Raw genomic sequence first — 14475 nt, 5'->3', positions numbered from 1 at the left:
AACAATGCTGACTACAACCTATTTTATCATGTGGTCCAATTACCCTGAGACCTCATCCTTAATGATCAACTGCAACATCTTTCTAACCACTGAGGCTAACTAACTGGCCTATAACTTTCCCTTCTTTTGCTTCTCTCCCTTCTTGAAGAATGGAAAGACATTTGCAATTTGCCAGTCTTCTGAAACCATTTCAGAATCTTGTGATTCTTAAAAGATTATTACCAGTGCCTCCACAATCTCTTCAGCCATCTCTTTCAGAACCCTGGGGTGTACACTATCTGATCCAGGTGACTTATCTACCTTCAGATCTTTCAGTTTCCCAAGAACCTTCTCTTTGGTCATGATAACTTCATGCATTTCATGACCCCTGACAACTGGAACTTCTATCATACTACTAGTGCCTTCCACAGTGAAGACTGATGCGAAATACTTATTCAGTTCTTTCACCATTTTGTTGTCCTTCATTACTAACTCTCCAGCATCATTTTCCAGTGGTCCAGTACCCACTTCCACTTCTCTTTTACACTTTATGTATTTGAAGAATCTTTTGGTATCCTCTTTAGTATTATTGGTTAGCTTACTTCCATATTCCATCTCTACCTTCTTAATGGCTTTTTTAGTTGTCTTCTGTTGGTTTTTAATAGCTTCCCAATCCTTTAACTTCCTATTATTTTTTGCTCTATTATATGCCCCCTCTTTGGCTTTTATGTTGCCTTTGACTTCCCTTGTCAGCCACAGTTGTGTCATCTTTCCTTTAGAACATTTCTTCCTCTTTGGGATGTATCTATCCTGTGCCTTCCAAATTGCTTCCAGAAATTCCAGCTGTTGCTACTTTGCCATCATCTCTGCCAGTGTTCTTTCCAATGAATTCTGGTAAAAAGCTCACTGGACATTACACAGAGGAAAATTTACCCTGTGTCCAGTCAATATTATATTCAATTTGAACCTCCTAAGGGCATCAACACAGAGATAGCTTCACAAGTTATGTAAAATATGAGATGTCAGGATATTTGATGTTGCAATGGATACCTTAAATAAACATACCTTGGCTCAATCAATACATCAGTGGAATGCTTTCACTATAGCACAATTACTTACCAAAAAAAAAACAAAGTTCTGGTTTAATTTCAGCCACTTGTTATTCTCCTAAGTGATTTTTCAATGATGCTTAGGGCTTGTATAACTCACCAATCGTGCAATCAGCTCCAATAAGTCCAGGTGGACAGCTGCAGGTTCCAGTTACAGTGTCACACCGGCCTTCGTTCTGACACTTGCATCTCTCTCGGCAGTATGGGCCATAGGTTCCCTCTGGACATTCTGAAGGGCAAAAGGTTTCATTTCCCTTTTCACGGACACATTCAAAAAATAAATGCAGCACAAACAAGAAGCTGGAGGAACGCAGCAGATCAGGCAGCATCCATGGAAATGAACCAACAGTCGACATTTCAGACTGAGTGTCCTGAAGAAGGGTCTCAAAGTTCAAAAGTTCGAAGTCCAAAGTACATTCATTATCAAATTATGTATACTATATACAATCTTGAGATTCATCTCCTTACGGGCAGCAAAGAAACCATATAGAGCCCAGTCAAGAGAGACCGCCAGACACCCAAAGTGCAGAAAAATAAGAACAAATTTTGCAAACAATAACAGTAAACAAATAACACTCAGAACTGAAGTTCACAGCCACAAACCCAGTACATCACCACAGCCAGTCCAGGAGCCTATTAGATGCAGCCATAGTCTCAGTTCAGCATAGAGGCAAGTAAACCTTGTGACCAGTGAGCTGAACACCAGCCCAAAATGTCGAATATTTGCTCACTTCCATAGATGCTGCCTGACCTGTTGAGTTCCTCTAGCATATTATGTATATTGTTTTGGATTTCCAGCATCTGCAGAATTTCTTGCATCTGCAGAATAAATAAATCCTGCCCTTGCTGGCTATTTTGTGAGTCACTAAATTATCTTCAATAATGATGACTCCAATATCTCAAACTGGATGTGGAATTACAGCTCAAATAAATTAGCTGTACAGTGATCACAAATTAGTTTTCCCCTAAGGCATACTCAACACTCTGTAAATGTTTGTAGCTGGCCTGAGAACTTTTTACCCAATAAAAATATGTAAAAGACATTAAAGGAAAGGCTTCTATAGTGATTGGTATATAACGAATGCTGGACTGCCGCAGATAGACGTTATATAGCTGATCATTAGGAGTCTATTCAAATGAGTTTTACAAATACAAAATTACTAATGAGAGTGTTAACACACAGAATTAATAACTATATTAACTATTTAAAATGGTCTGTTTATTTTAAGTTAATATTTTCTTAAAATGTAATTTATAAAATACTAGAGCAATATATAAGAATGAAAATTCTCTTTGGGTGGACTATTATAAGAATGAACACTTAATGCCTTCATTTTAATGATTTTGCAAGCTGATTTTTACAATCTAAAGCAAGAGCAGAGGATGCAGAAACTGACAGGTTCCTGCAAAGCAGCGATGAATTCTGCAAATAGATTGAATACATACGGAGATCACATTGGGCCCCATGATAGCCAGGAAGGCAGGTACATCGGCCAGTGACAGGGTGGCACTCCTCATTCACTCCTGAGCACTGGCACACCTGGTTGCAGTCCTGTCCATAGGTGCCCGGAGGACAACCTGGAAGTCAATACAGAGGAAGGTCAAAGTCCAAAGTAAATTTGATACCGAAGTATGTCACCAAACTCTACCTCGTGATTCATTCCTTGCAGGCATTCACAGTAGAACAAAGATATACAATAGAATCAATGATAAACTACAAATAAACAAGGATCAACTATTGCACAAAAGACAAACTGTGTAAATAAAAACAATAATAATAAAAATAAGTAAATAAATACTGAGAACAGGAATTGTAGCATCTTTGTAAATTAGCCCATTGGTTGTGGAACCAGTGCAGAATTGAGGTGAGTGAGGTTATTCACACTGATTCAGGAGCCTGATGGTTGTATGGTAATAACTGTTCCTGAACCTGGGGATGTGGGACCTAAGGCTCCTGTATCTCTTTCCTGGTGGCAGCAGCAGGAAGACAGCATGGCCTGGATAGTGGGGGTCCTTGATAATGGATGCTGCTTTCCGTGGCAGTGCTCTTTAGAGATGTGCCCAATGGTGTGGAGGGCTTTGCCTGTGATGGACTGTTGGAAATGCTCTCACGTTCTTTATAAAACATCAGCCAGCAGAGGGTCAGCCATAATTATATTAAAAGGCAGAGCAAGATCGAAGAGCCTGGGGGCCTACTGCGATAGCTTGTGTCCTTGTAACGAAAAGGAGTCATAGTGTCCAAATAGAAAGCACCCAGAATCATCATTCTCTGAAAACTGAGTGCACAGCAGATGGAAAATATGAGGTAGATGATGGTAAGTATTACTCACCAAATGCATTAGGTTGCAGCCAGATGTGGGAATAAGTTGAGAATTGTCTAGTTAATTGTCTACAGTTTTGGTGGCTAGTCATTGACTGCATGTTCTGGGCAAAATTTCAACTACTGTCTAATGTTAGAGGGACAATTAGTGAAAATTTAACTATTAGGAAGATACAGATAAAGGTTAAATGTACATATATAGAAAATAGCCCTTTAAGCTTATTCCACCATTCAAAGCAATCAGTCCTGATCCTTTATTTCAATACCCCATTCCCATACACTCCCTGTACTCCTTGATGTCTTCCGTGTCTAGCAATCTATCTCCCTTCTTTTTAAATATGCTCAGTGACCTGAACTCCACCACGTTCAGTGGTAAAGAATTCCACAAGCTCCCCGCCTTTTGAGCGACAACATTTCTCTTCATTTCTGTTGTACAGATCCTCAGGGTGTTACCCCTCATTCTAGAGATCACCAGCTAGGGAAAACATCTTCCCTCTAATCCTGTTTATTTAGCACTGTAGGAATCTTTTTTACATTTCAGTGGGATTCCCTCTCATTCTTGATCTAATTTCTCTTCAAATGGGAATCCAGCCATCCCGGGAATCAGTCTGGAGAACCTCTAGGGCTGGTATATCTTTATTACGCAAGTAAATAAGAACAGCACACAAGAATCTACTTCCACAGGAAGAAAACTGAATTTGGGATGACCCATTTGACCCTCACCAGTTTTTATTGATGCCCCATAGGAAACATCCTGTCTGAATTCCCATCATGAATTGGTATGGCAGCTGCTCTGCGGGAGACCACAAGAAACTGAAGAGAGTTGTGGACATCACAGAAACCAGCCTCCCCTCTGTGTACTCTGTCTGCACCTCTTGCTCCCTTAGTAAAAGTAGCCAGCATAATTAAAGAACAGTATACCTCCATCCCCCACCCAGATGGTCTCGAAGCTCTTCGCTTCTTTTTGGATTCCAGACCTAACCAATTCCCCTCTACCACCACTCTCCTCCGTCTAGCAGAATTAGTTCTTACTCTCAATAATTTCTCCTTTGGCTCCTCCCACTTCCTCCAAACCAAGGGTGTAGCCTTGGGCACCCGTATGGGTCCCAGTTACGCCTGCCTTTTTGTTGGCTTTGTGGAACAGTCCATGTTCCAAGTCTATACAGGTATCCGTCCCACACTTTTCCTTCGCTACATCGACGACTGCATTGGCGCTGCCTCCTGCATGCATGCTGAGCTCGTTGACTTCATTAACTTTGCCTCCAACTTTCACCCTGCCCTCAAATTTACCTGGTCCATTTCCGACACCTCACTCCCCTTTCTTGATCTTTCTGTCTCCATCTCTGGAGACGGCTTATCTACTGATATCTACTATAAGCCTACAGACTCCCACAGCTACCTGGACTATTCCTCTTCCCACCTGTCTCTTGCAAAAATGCTATCCCCTTCTCACAATTCCTCTGTCTCCGCCGCATCTGCTCTCAGGATGAAGCTTTTCATTCCAGGACAAAGGAGATGTCTTCCTTTTTTAAACAAAGGGGCTTCCCTTCATCCACCATCAACTCTGCTCTCAAACGCATCTCTCCCATTTCCCACACATCTGGCCTCACCCCATCCACCTGCTACGCCACTTGGGATAGGGTTCCCCTTGTCCTTACCTACCACCCCACCAACCTCCAGGTCCAACGTATAATTCTCCGTAACTTCCGCCACCTCCAACGGGATCCTATTACCAAGCACATCTTTCCCTCCCTCCCTCTTTCTGCTTTCTGCAGGGATCGCTGCCTATGCGATTCCCTTGTCCATTTGTTCCCCCCCATCCCTTCCCACCGATCTCCCTCCTGGCACTTATCCTTGTAAGCGGAACAAGTGCTACACCTGCCCTTACACTTCCTTCCTCACCACCATTCAGGGCCCCAGACAGTCCTTCCAGGTGAGGCGACACTTCACCTGTGAGTCGGCTGGTGTGGTATACTGAGTCCGGTGCTCCCGGTGTGGCCTTTTATATATTGGTGAGACCCAACACAGACTGAGAGACCGTTTCACTGAACACCTACGCTCGGTCTGCCAGAGAAAGCAGGATCTCCCAGTGGCCACACATTTTAATTCCACATCCCATTCCCATTCTGATATGTCTATCCATGGCCTCCTCTACTGTCAAAATGAATCCAAACTCAGGAACAACACCTTATATACTGGCTGGGTAGCCTCCAACCTGATGGCATGAACATTGACTTCACTAACTTCCGTTAATGCCCCTCTTCCACTTCTTACCCCATCCCTGACATATTTAGTTGTTTGCCTGTTCTCCATCTCCCTCTGGTGCTTCCCCACCCCCCTTCTTTCTCCCGAGGCCTCCCGTCCCATGATCCTTTCCCTTCTCCAGCTCTGTATCACTTTCACCAATCACCTTTCCAGCTCTCAGCTTCATCCCACCCCCTCCGGTCTTCTCCTATCATTTCGCATTTCCCCCTCCCCCCACTACTTCCAAATCTCTTACTGTCTTTCCTTTCAGTTAGTCCTGACAAAGGGTCTCGGCCTGAAATGTCGATAGTGCTTCTCCTCATAGATGCTGCCTGGGCTGCTGTGTTCCACCAGCATTTTGTGTGTGTTGTTTGAATTTCCAGCATCTGCAGATTTCCTCGTGTTTGCTCAAAGAACAGTAACTCTCGCTCCTCCCATCCATCACACCAGACATTCTCTCTCCTCTCCTCTCCCATTGGGCAGAAGATATAAAATCCTGAAGGCATGTACAACCAAACTCAATGACAGCTGCTAGCCTGCTGTTATAAGACTACCGAATAGACCTCTAGTAGGATAAGTTAGACTCTTGACCTCACAACCTACCTTGTCATAGCCTTGCACCTTTTTGTCTTCCTGCACTGCACTTTCTCTGTAAATGTACATGATAATCTGCATTTTCAAATTGTTTTTGCCTTGTATTACCTCAATATACTGATGTGATGAAATGATCAAAACGTATGACACGCAAAACAAAGTTTTCACTGTATTTGATACAATAATAAACCAATTTACCAATTTCATATATGTCCTGTAGGTGAATGCTGCTTATAGGATGCCATGTGCCTGTGATGCTGCTGCAAAGAAGCTTTTCATTACTCCTGTGTATACATATACTTGTTCCTCTGTAAGGAATTTGTACATTCTCCCTGTGTGATTTCTCTGGGAGCTCCAGTTTCTTCCCACGTTCCAAACAGACATATGGGTTAGTAGGTTAATTTTTCACATGGTGTAATTCCGCAGTATGGACTCATTGGGCTGGAAGAGCCTGTTACTGTGTTAAATATGACAATGAACTTGACTTTGACTTGTAGTAAGGAATCTTTGCTTTGGTACTGAACTTTTTGCAATGAAGATCAACATGCTTTTTGCTGTTTTAACTGCTTGCTGCATCTGGATATGTGCTTTCACTGACAGATGCACAAGGGCATGCAAACCATTGAATATCATTTTCCAATCCATCGTTGTTTAAATAATATTTTGCTTTTCAGGTTTTGCATCTGACATTGATGACCACATTTATCCATATTACACTGTATTGGCCAAGTATTTGTTCAGTCACTCAGCTTCTCAAAATCACCTCAAAGAGCCTACACCTCACTCAGAGAACCAGTTAACCTCTCCAATACAATTTGTTTAATACTCTTTTCTTCAAATCCTCCTTTTCATTTGACTGCTTGTCCTCTGGTATTTCTGGGAATTTGTTTGTGAATTTGTTTAATTACTCTGCCAATGTGAGTGGGGTAAGGAAAGAAGGGAGAGCCTTAGGCATTTTCACTGATGTAGAATTCAGGAATTGCCACCATCCATGACACCTTGTGTACTGGGTCCACTCTGAATGCCACATTACAGGGAAGACGTAATTGCACTGGAGAGGTTGTGGAGGTATATGAAAATATTGCCAGGATTCAACTGGGAATGATTGGATCACCAAAGATTGTTTTAGTTTACACTACGTGGGGCTCTTGTGATCGTATATAATTTAATATGATGGGGTATAAAATTATGAGGGATTGTGGCATGTAGTAAAGAGGAATGATATATTTCCCTTTGCAGAGGAATTCAAAATAGGCAAAACAGAATTACATTACTTCTACATTCCAGTAGAAGTGGTAGAGGCAGGTTCGGTATTGTCATTTAAAGTAAAATTGGATAGGTATATGGACAGGAAAGGAATGGAGGGTTATTGGCTGAGGGTAGGTCAGTGGGATTAGGTGAGAGTAAGCGTTCGGCATGGACTAGAAGGGCCGAGATGGCCTGTTCCCGTGCTGTAATTGTTATATGGTTATATGGTTAATTAAAAAGATTAGAGAAGAGATAAGGAAATATCTTTTCATTTAGAAAGTCTTGAACTCATAGTCCATAGGGTGGGAAAGGCTAAATCACTCATCACATTTGGACATACTTGGATGAGTACAGTGATCTGCAGGGTTACAGAACTCGTGATAGAATGTGAATTTGATTGGGTATTTCTTTTTCAACGAGCGCAAGAAGTGCCAAATGCCCTCTGATTATTTTTTTGCTGTATATTTTCTACAAAGTTTACAATATCTGTATTGAGGAGTGAAAAATTTGGCTTTCAGCTGTTTGGATTAAATTCTTACTTTCTTCACAACCATTGCCTGTGAATCCGACAGGGCAACCACACTCTCCGGTCACATGGTTACACGCAACGCCTGATGGGCAGTCACATCTCTGGTCACAGTTGTCTCCATAGTAACCAGGCAAGCAGGCTGCAGGAGACATAAGACATGTGTTAGAGGATCTCTACTGAATCAGAAACTTTTATCCTTTAGTAAGTAACTTCAAAAGGTTCGTAGCTATTGATAACGACAGCTGCAAAATGAAGTAAGTTCATTTCAAGCCACTAAGCATCGGGATTTTTAGGCTTTTAAAAACGCAGATAGACAAGGAGCAGAGTGTACCTTCCTTTAAAAATCAGGGATCCTCATGAAAAATCACTCCCTACTGGATTTTTTCTTCTTGCTTTGTAAATGGGCATGCCACAGAAAATTACGGCCAGCAGTGAAACAATGGCATTTACCGATGACTTGGAAGAAAGCCACCCGTTTCCCACCCCCCCTTCACTAATGTCAGTGGCCAGGACTCGTTATGAAAGGATTCCTGCTTTCAAGCAAAAGACACCAAAATACGGAGTAAAAATTCCAAGTTCTAGTTATTATTATCAATAATTTACAAAGGATGAGTGAACAATTGGAACCTCTTGCTCATCGTCAGCAAAACTAGAGAGCTAATTGTTAAGTTCAGGAAGGGGAAGGAGGCAAGCATGCACCAGTCCTCGCTCGGAGAGAGAATCAGCAGCTTTAAATTCCTGGGCATTAATAGACAGGATGACCTGTCTTGAGCCAGCACACAAAGGTAATCATAAGGAAAGCTCACTAGTGTCCTTACTTTCCGAGGTTACATAGGTTCAGCTGGACACTGAACACTCTGACAAACATCGACAAAAAGTATTCCAATTGGCTGCATCATGGTCTGGGTTGACAATTTGAATATGAGGAGAGTTTGATGGCCCTGGGCCTGTACTCACTGGAGTTTAGAAGAGTGATGGGGATTTACATTGAGACCTACCAAATATTGAAAGACCCAGGTAGAGTGGAAATAGAGAGAACGTTTCCAGCAGTGGAAGAGTTTAAAACCAGAGGCACAGCCTCGAAATTGTAGGATGTTTCTTTCGAACTGCGAGGAGGAGGATTTCTTTTCACCAGAGGGCGGTAAATCTGTGGAATTGATTCCGCATTTGGCTGTGGATGCCAAGTCACTGGGTACATTTAAAACAGAAATTTGATTGGCTGTTGATTAGTAATGGTGTCAAAGGTCATGGAGAGAAGGCAGGAAAATGGGGTTGAGGGATAATAAGTCAGCCATGATCAAATGGCAGAGCAAACTCAACGGGTCAATTCTGCTCTTATGTCTTACGATCTTATGGAATGCACAGGACTGTAAGAAGCTGCAGAGAATAGTGACTCTGCCCAACACATCAAGGGAACTTCTCTCCCTGGGTATTATACTGCTTCAGGGAGGCAACACATCTATTATCAAAGATCCCCACCATCTTTTTGAAGCTACCATTAGCCAGGAGGTACAGAAATCTGTATTCCCACATGACTAGGTTCAAGAACAACTATTTCCCTTCAAACATTCAGAACCTGGCCAACCGTGATGCTGCTGCAAGGAAGTTTTTTGTCGCACCTGTGTATATATGTTCCTGTGCATACGACAATAAACTCAACTTAAGACAGGCAAGATTAAAATAAAAAACATGAAATTTCACTAACATGATTGAAATAATATGCTGGTGTCTTAAAACACCTTTACATTTCAAGATAATTGTTTAACAAAGCTATGATGTACGCAGGGCCAGAGAATTTGCCGTATGTTAATTCTAGCTTGTCCATTACAAACTTAAGCTCTTTTTTTTAGGCATCCGTTAGTCTCAAGAGACCATGGAATTGCGCCTTGGAAAGTTTCCAGGGTGCAGGCCTGGGCAGTGTTGTATGGGAGAATGGCAGTTGCCCATGCTGCAAGTCTCACCTCTCCACGCCACTGATGTTGTCCAAGGGAAGGACAAGGGCTGATACAGCTTGGCACCAGTGTCGTCGCAGAGCAATGTGTGGTTAAGTGCCTTGCTCAAGGACACAACATGCTGCCTTAGCTGAGGCTCAAACTAACGACCTTCAGATCACTAGACCAACACCTTAACCACTTGGCCATGCGCCAACACAAAGCTCAACTACACACAGAAAAATATTCATTTTCTGGATGAAATATAGTGAGAATAGTTCATGAACATATAACCTTCAATCAGTTTACTGATTACCTGATGATGAGAGGCATAAATAGAGTGGACAGCCAGTGTCTTTTTTCACACAGCAATGCTAATACATGACAAGTATAATTTTAAGATGATTGAGGAAAGCATGCAAAGATGTCAGAGACAGGTGCTAATGTGCATAGAGCACACTGCTAGGATGGTGGTAGAGGCAGACACATTAGGGAGATTTAAGAGACTTAGATAGATACATGAAAGAAAGAAAAATGGCCAAAGGCTCTGTGCTGTTCTATGTTCTCCTGTCAGCATTGGAGAAAGTTACGGAATTGAATAGCCCGTGGAGAAGCACTGAACTATTGACAGAAACCTCAGCATTTCCACATTCAACTACGTAGGCACAAAAATCCCAAAGATGGTGCCAGCTCCACTGTGCAATGGTAGGAAAAGCCAATAGCATCACAGTGATAAAATCCAGCTCTGTACTGTATATGACATGGTAATGACAGCATCTTAGATTGTGTTCACTAACAGATCTTGGTGTTCGGATTGTGTACTTCTTCACTAACAATCTAATATTACCATGAGCAGTAGTTGTAAACCATAACCACCGTACTATGACCGCATATCCAGTCACACTCTCTGTGGCCTAGACAAACATTGCTCTATGGTGAATGTTGCTCTGTAATTTGGTAACTGGGTCTCACACTCTGCGAAGACCCGAAGTCAGTACTTACGTTTGTCGCATCTCTTCCCCCGCCAGCCTTGGGTGCATTGGCAGACTGCTGTCTCGTGATGACAGGAAATGGCATTTTCACACTCGCATCTTTCCTCGCAGTGTGCTCCGTGGAATCCTGCTGGGCAAGCTAGAAGGCCAAGCCAGATAGTGGTTCATGAACAGTGGAGACAAAGCAGTTTCAACATTAGCACCACAATACACCAGAGGCTAATTCCATTTAGGCACAGGAACAATGTGTTGTATTGGTGATACTACATACAGTATGTACTCCCCACACGCTGCTCTTGAACCTGGTCGTATGGGATCCAAGGCTCTTATGCCTCCTGCCAGACGGCAGCAGTGAGAAGCGAATGTAGCCTGGACCATGTAAAATTTTATACAAGCTGCTGAATTCACATGTGTCAGTCTGCTATTGCTTCCTAGGCTGAGCTATACTATAAAAGGAAATGAAGAGTCCAAGTCCCAAGGAAGCCTGATGGAGAAACCGAACCCCAAACGGATTGAAGCCTGGCATGTGTTGTAAAGGGCCACTGGAAGCAGACGCACAACCAGAACTGCCAATGATATCTCTCAGTATCACCAGTTGTCAGGCAGGCTGACACACCTGAATCCACAGCTGGCTTTTACTGCCTGTAGGGGTGGCCAAAGTATTTCCAGCACATGATAAGGGCAAGGTGGCTGGGGAAGAGTCAATCATGGTGTTAATCCCATCACAGGTGGTCGAAGACTTAGTGAATGAGATGAATACAAGTTTCCCTAGTACAGAAAATGGACACTAATGGGAACCAACCTCTCCTTCATTGACTCTCTCTACTTTTCCTGCTGTCTTGGAAAAGTACTTAACATAATCAAAGATAATTAACATAGTCCCACCCCAAGCATTCTCTTCTTCTCCCTTCTCCTGTCAGAGAGGAGATATAACAGCCTGAGATCATGAGCCACCAGACTCAAAGACTGCGTTTATACCGTTGTGCTCAGACTTTTCAATGGACCTCATGTACTTAAAGATAAACTTCTTATCTCTCAGTCTACCTCATTGTGGCCCTTGTACTTCATTTGCCGAGCTGCACTGCACTTTGTCTGTATCAGTGTATTCTGCATTCTGCTTTTTTCCTTTTGTGCTGCCTCGAGGTACTTACGTATGGAATAATCCATTGGATGGCATGCAGATAGAAGCTTTTCACTGTCTCCCCATATATGTGTCAATAATAAACCAGTTACCAAGTACTGTGTGTGCCGGGAAGATTTAGGAGCACAGAAATAAAGAACTGCTCAGTTAAAGAGTGTGCGGAGTTAGATTAAGGGAATCAGCATAGTACGCAGACTGAAGGGAGATTGTTAAGAGTGACTGAAGTTAGGGTTATTGAGAAATTCCTTATTAAGAAGTAGGACATTTTTCTGAGGAAACTGCCAGTTAGTGTGACGAAGCTGCAGAGAAAGAGGACTTTGAAGGAGAGCTGCATGGGTCCATTGGACTACCGGTTACCAGTTGTGCAATCGAGCCTTTAATCTGGCCAGCTCAAGATTCAAGATTGTTTAATGCCACTTCCTGTGCACAGCGGTAAGGAGGACAAAGTAATTGTTACTCTGGATCTGATGCAGTGCAAAAAGAAAGATAAAGAACGTGATAGTAACAAAAAACACAGACAATAAATATAAATACATGAGATAGCTTATGTGCATAGATTGACTGTGTGTCCGTAAGGTGACGCTAGGATGTACATAAGGTGACTGACAGGAAATAATAAAGTAGTGGTGCAGGTAGTGGGTGGAGGTGTTGGTCAGCCTTACTGTTTTTGAGTCTGGTGGTCCTGGTGTCAATGCTACCTCTCTGATGGGAGTGGGGCAAACAGTTCACGAGCAGGGTGGGTGAGATCCTTCATAATGTTACTGGCTCTTTTCCAGCACCCTTCTTGATGGAGTCCTCCTTGATGGAGGGTAGGCTGGTGCCAGTGAAGGACTGGGCGGTTTTCATTACCTGCTGTAGAATCTTCCTGTCCGCCTCACTGCAATTTCCATACCAAGCAGTGAGGCATCTTGTTAGGATGCTCGACTGCGCATCTGTAGAATGGCATCAGTATGCGTGTGCAAAATCTAGTTCTCTTCAGCCTCCTCAGAAAATAGAAGCATTAGAGAATTGTTTTCACTGTGCAAAATGTGGTTTGGGACACTGAAAGTGATGAGTCCTGGCGAAGGGTTTCGGCCCGAAACGTCAGCTGTACTCTTTTCCGTAGATGCTGCCTGGCCTGCTGAGTTCCTCCAGCATTTTGTTGACTGTGATTCCCAGGGGTTTGAAACTGCTGCAGTTTCCATAGCTACGCTGCCAGTGTAAAGAGGAGTGTGAGTTCTCCTGAAGTTGATAACTATCTCCTTTGTCTTGTTGTCATACTGAAAAGGATATTTGCCTGGCACTAGGCCTCGAACTCTTTACCCTCCTCTCTGTAGGCCGTCTCATTGTCGTTGGTGATGAATCTCTCCACTGTCGTGTCATTGGCAAACATGATGGCGTGATTGATCGAGTGTTTGGCCATGCAGTCATGTGTGAGCAGAGTGTACATCAGCAAAACCCTTTTTTTCTTCTTCAAGCAAGTGCTTTGAAATCTTTACCACCTACACAACAGAGGAGCTCACTCTGGAGCTAGCAAAAATAGTGAAAGCTTCTTTATTTAATGCAACCTTCTAATAAATTGAAAAGCAATTCACATAGTTGCACTAGGTAGGTGATGCCTTCATGGTCCTTTCATAATCACCAACAGTCCAAAAACCAGCGGGAGATCAGGAAGAGAAATTTAAAAGAAAAATAAAGCAAGTCCAGTTACAAACTAGCCTTGATAGGAATCCAGCACAAATCTCTCAATGGGTTCTTGCTTTCATCCCTGGTCTAGTATAACAATAAGAAACCATAACTTTTACTTACGAGTTTGACATTTTTCTCCGATCCAGCCGGGTCTGCAAGTGCATTTTCCAGAGTGTCGGTCACAGGTTCCCCCGTTCCTGCAGCTACACTGTTGCTCACAGCCTTCACCAAACCGTCCTTCTTCACACTCTGAATAGCAAGCGGAATGCTGGATTGGTACACAGGCCCTCACAACGAACAATACTTTTCCATTGCTTTCACTCCCGGTTCATTTATGATCACACACTCACCCAGCTCACAAGCGATTCCGGTCCAGCCTTTGGGGCAGGTGCACGTTCCGCTCACGGGGTCACACTGGGCTGAGTCCCTGCAGACACATGGCTGCAAGCAGTTCATTCCATAGAGCCCGGTAGGGCATCCTATCAGGAGTGAAAAATACAAAACTCGGTAAGGTGGAAAGCTTCCGCAACATTCTTCTTTTTAATTATCTGGGTAACGTTGGAGCAGAGACAATGCAAATCCAGTACAACGAAAGGAATAGAACTTCCCTCAGATCCATTAAGCTGTCATCAGAATCACTGACATATCTTACATTATTTATTATTAATTATTAGAGATACAGCACAGTAACAGTTTCAATAAACCTGCACTACCCAATTA

The 14475-nt window shown here is 42.9% G+C and overlaps 1 protein-coding gene across 1 annotated transcript in view; it reads right to left on the bottom strand.

Annotated features, from left to right (window-relative positions):
* Positions 1–14475, bottom strand: part of LOC140725651 (uncharacterized) — a 431629-nt gene that overhangs the window by 26609 nt on the left and 390545 nt on the right. Inside the window, exons 26-31 of the mRNA XM_073041401.1 lie at positions 14106–14234; positions 13876–14004; positions 10957–11085; positions 8034–8162; positions 2535–2666; positions 1189–1317 (exon numbers count right to left, since the gene is read on the bottom strand). Coding sequence (XP_072897502.1) covers positions 1189–1317; positions 2535–2666; positions 8034–8162; positions 10957–11085; positions 13876–14004; positions 14106–14234 — 777 coding nt within the window. The remainder of the gene's footprint in view (positions 1–1188; positions 1318–2534; positions 2667–8033; positions 8163–10956; positions 11086–13875; positions 14005–14105; positions 14235–14475) is intronic.

The sequence above is a fragment of the Hemitrygon akajei genome, chromosome 3 (genome assembly GCF_048418815.1).
Source record: "Hemitrygon akajei chromosome 3, sHemAka1.3, whole genome shotgun sequence".
Lineage (NCBI taxonomy): Eukaryota > Metazoa > Chordata > Chondrichthyes > Myliobatiformes > Dasyatidae > Hemitrygon > Hemitrygon akajei.
This window is presented reverse-complemented; position numbering and strand designations above follow the sequence as displayed.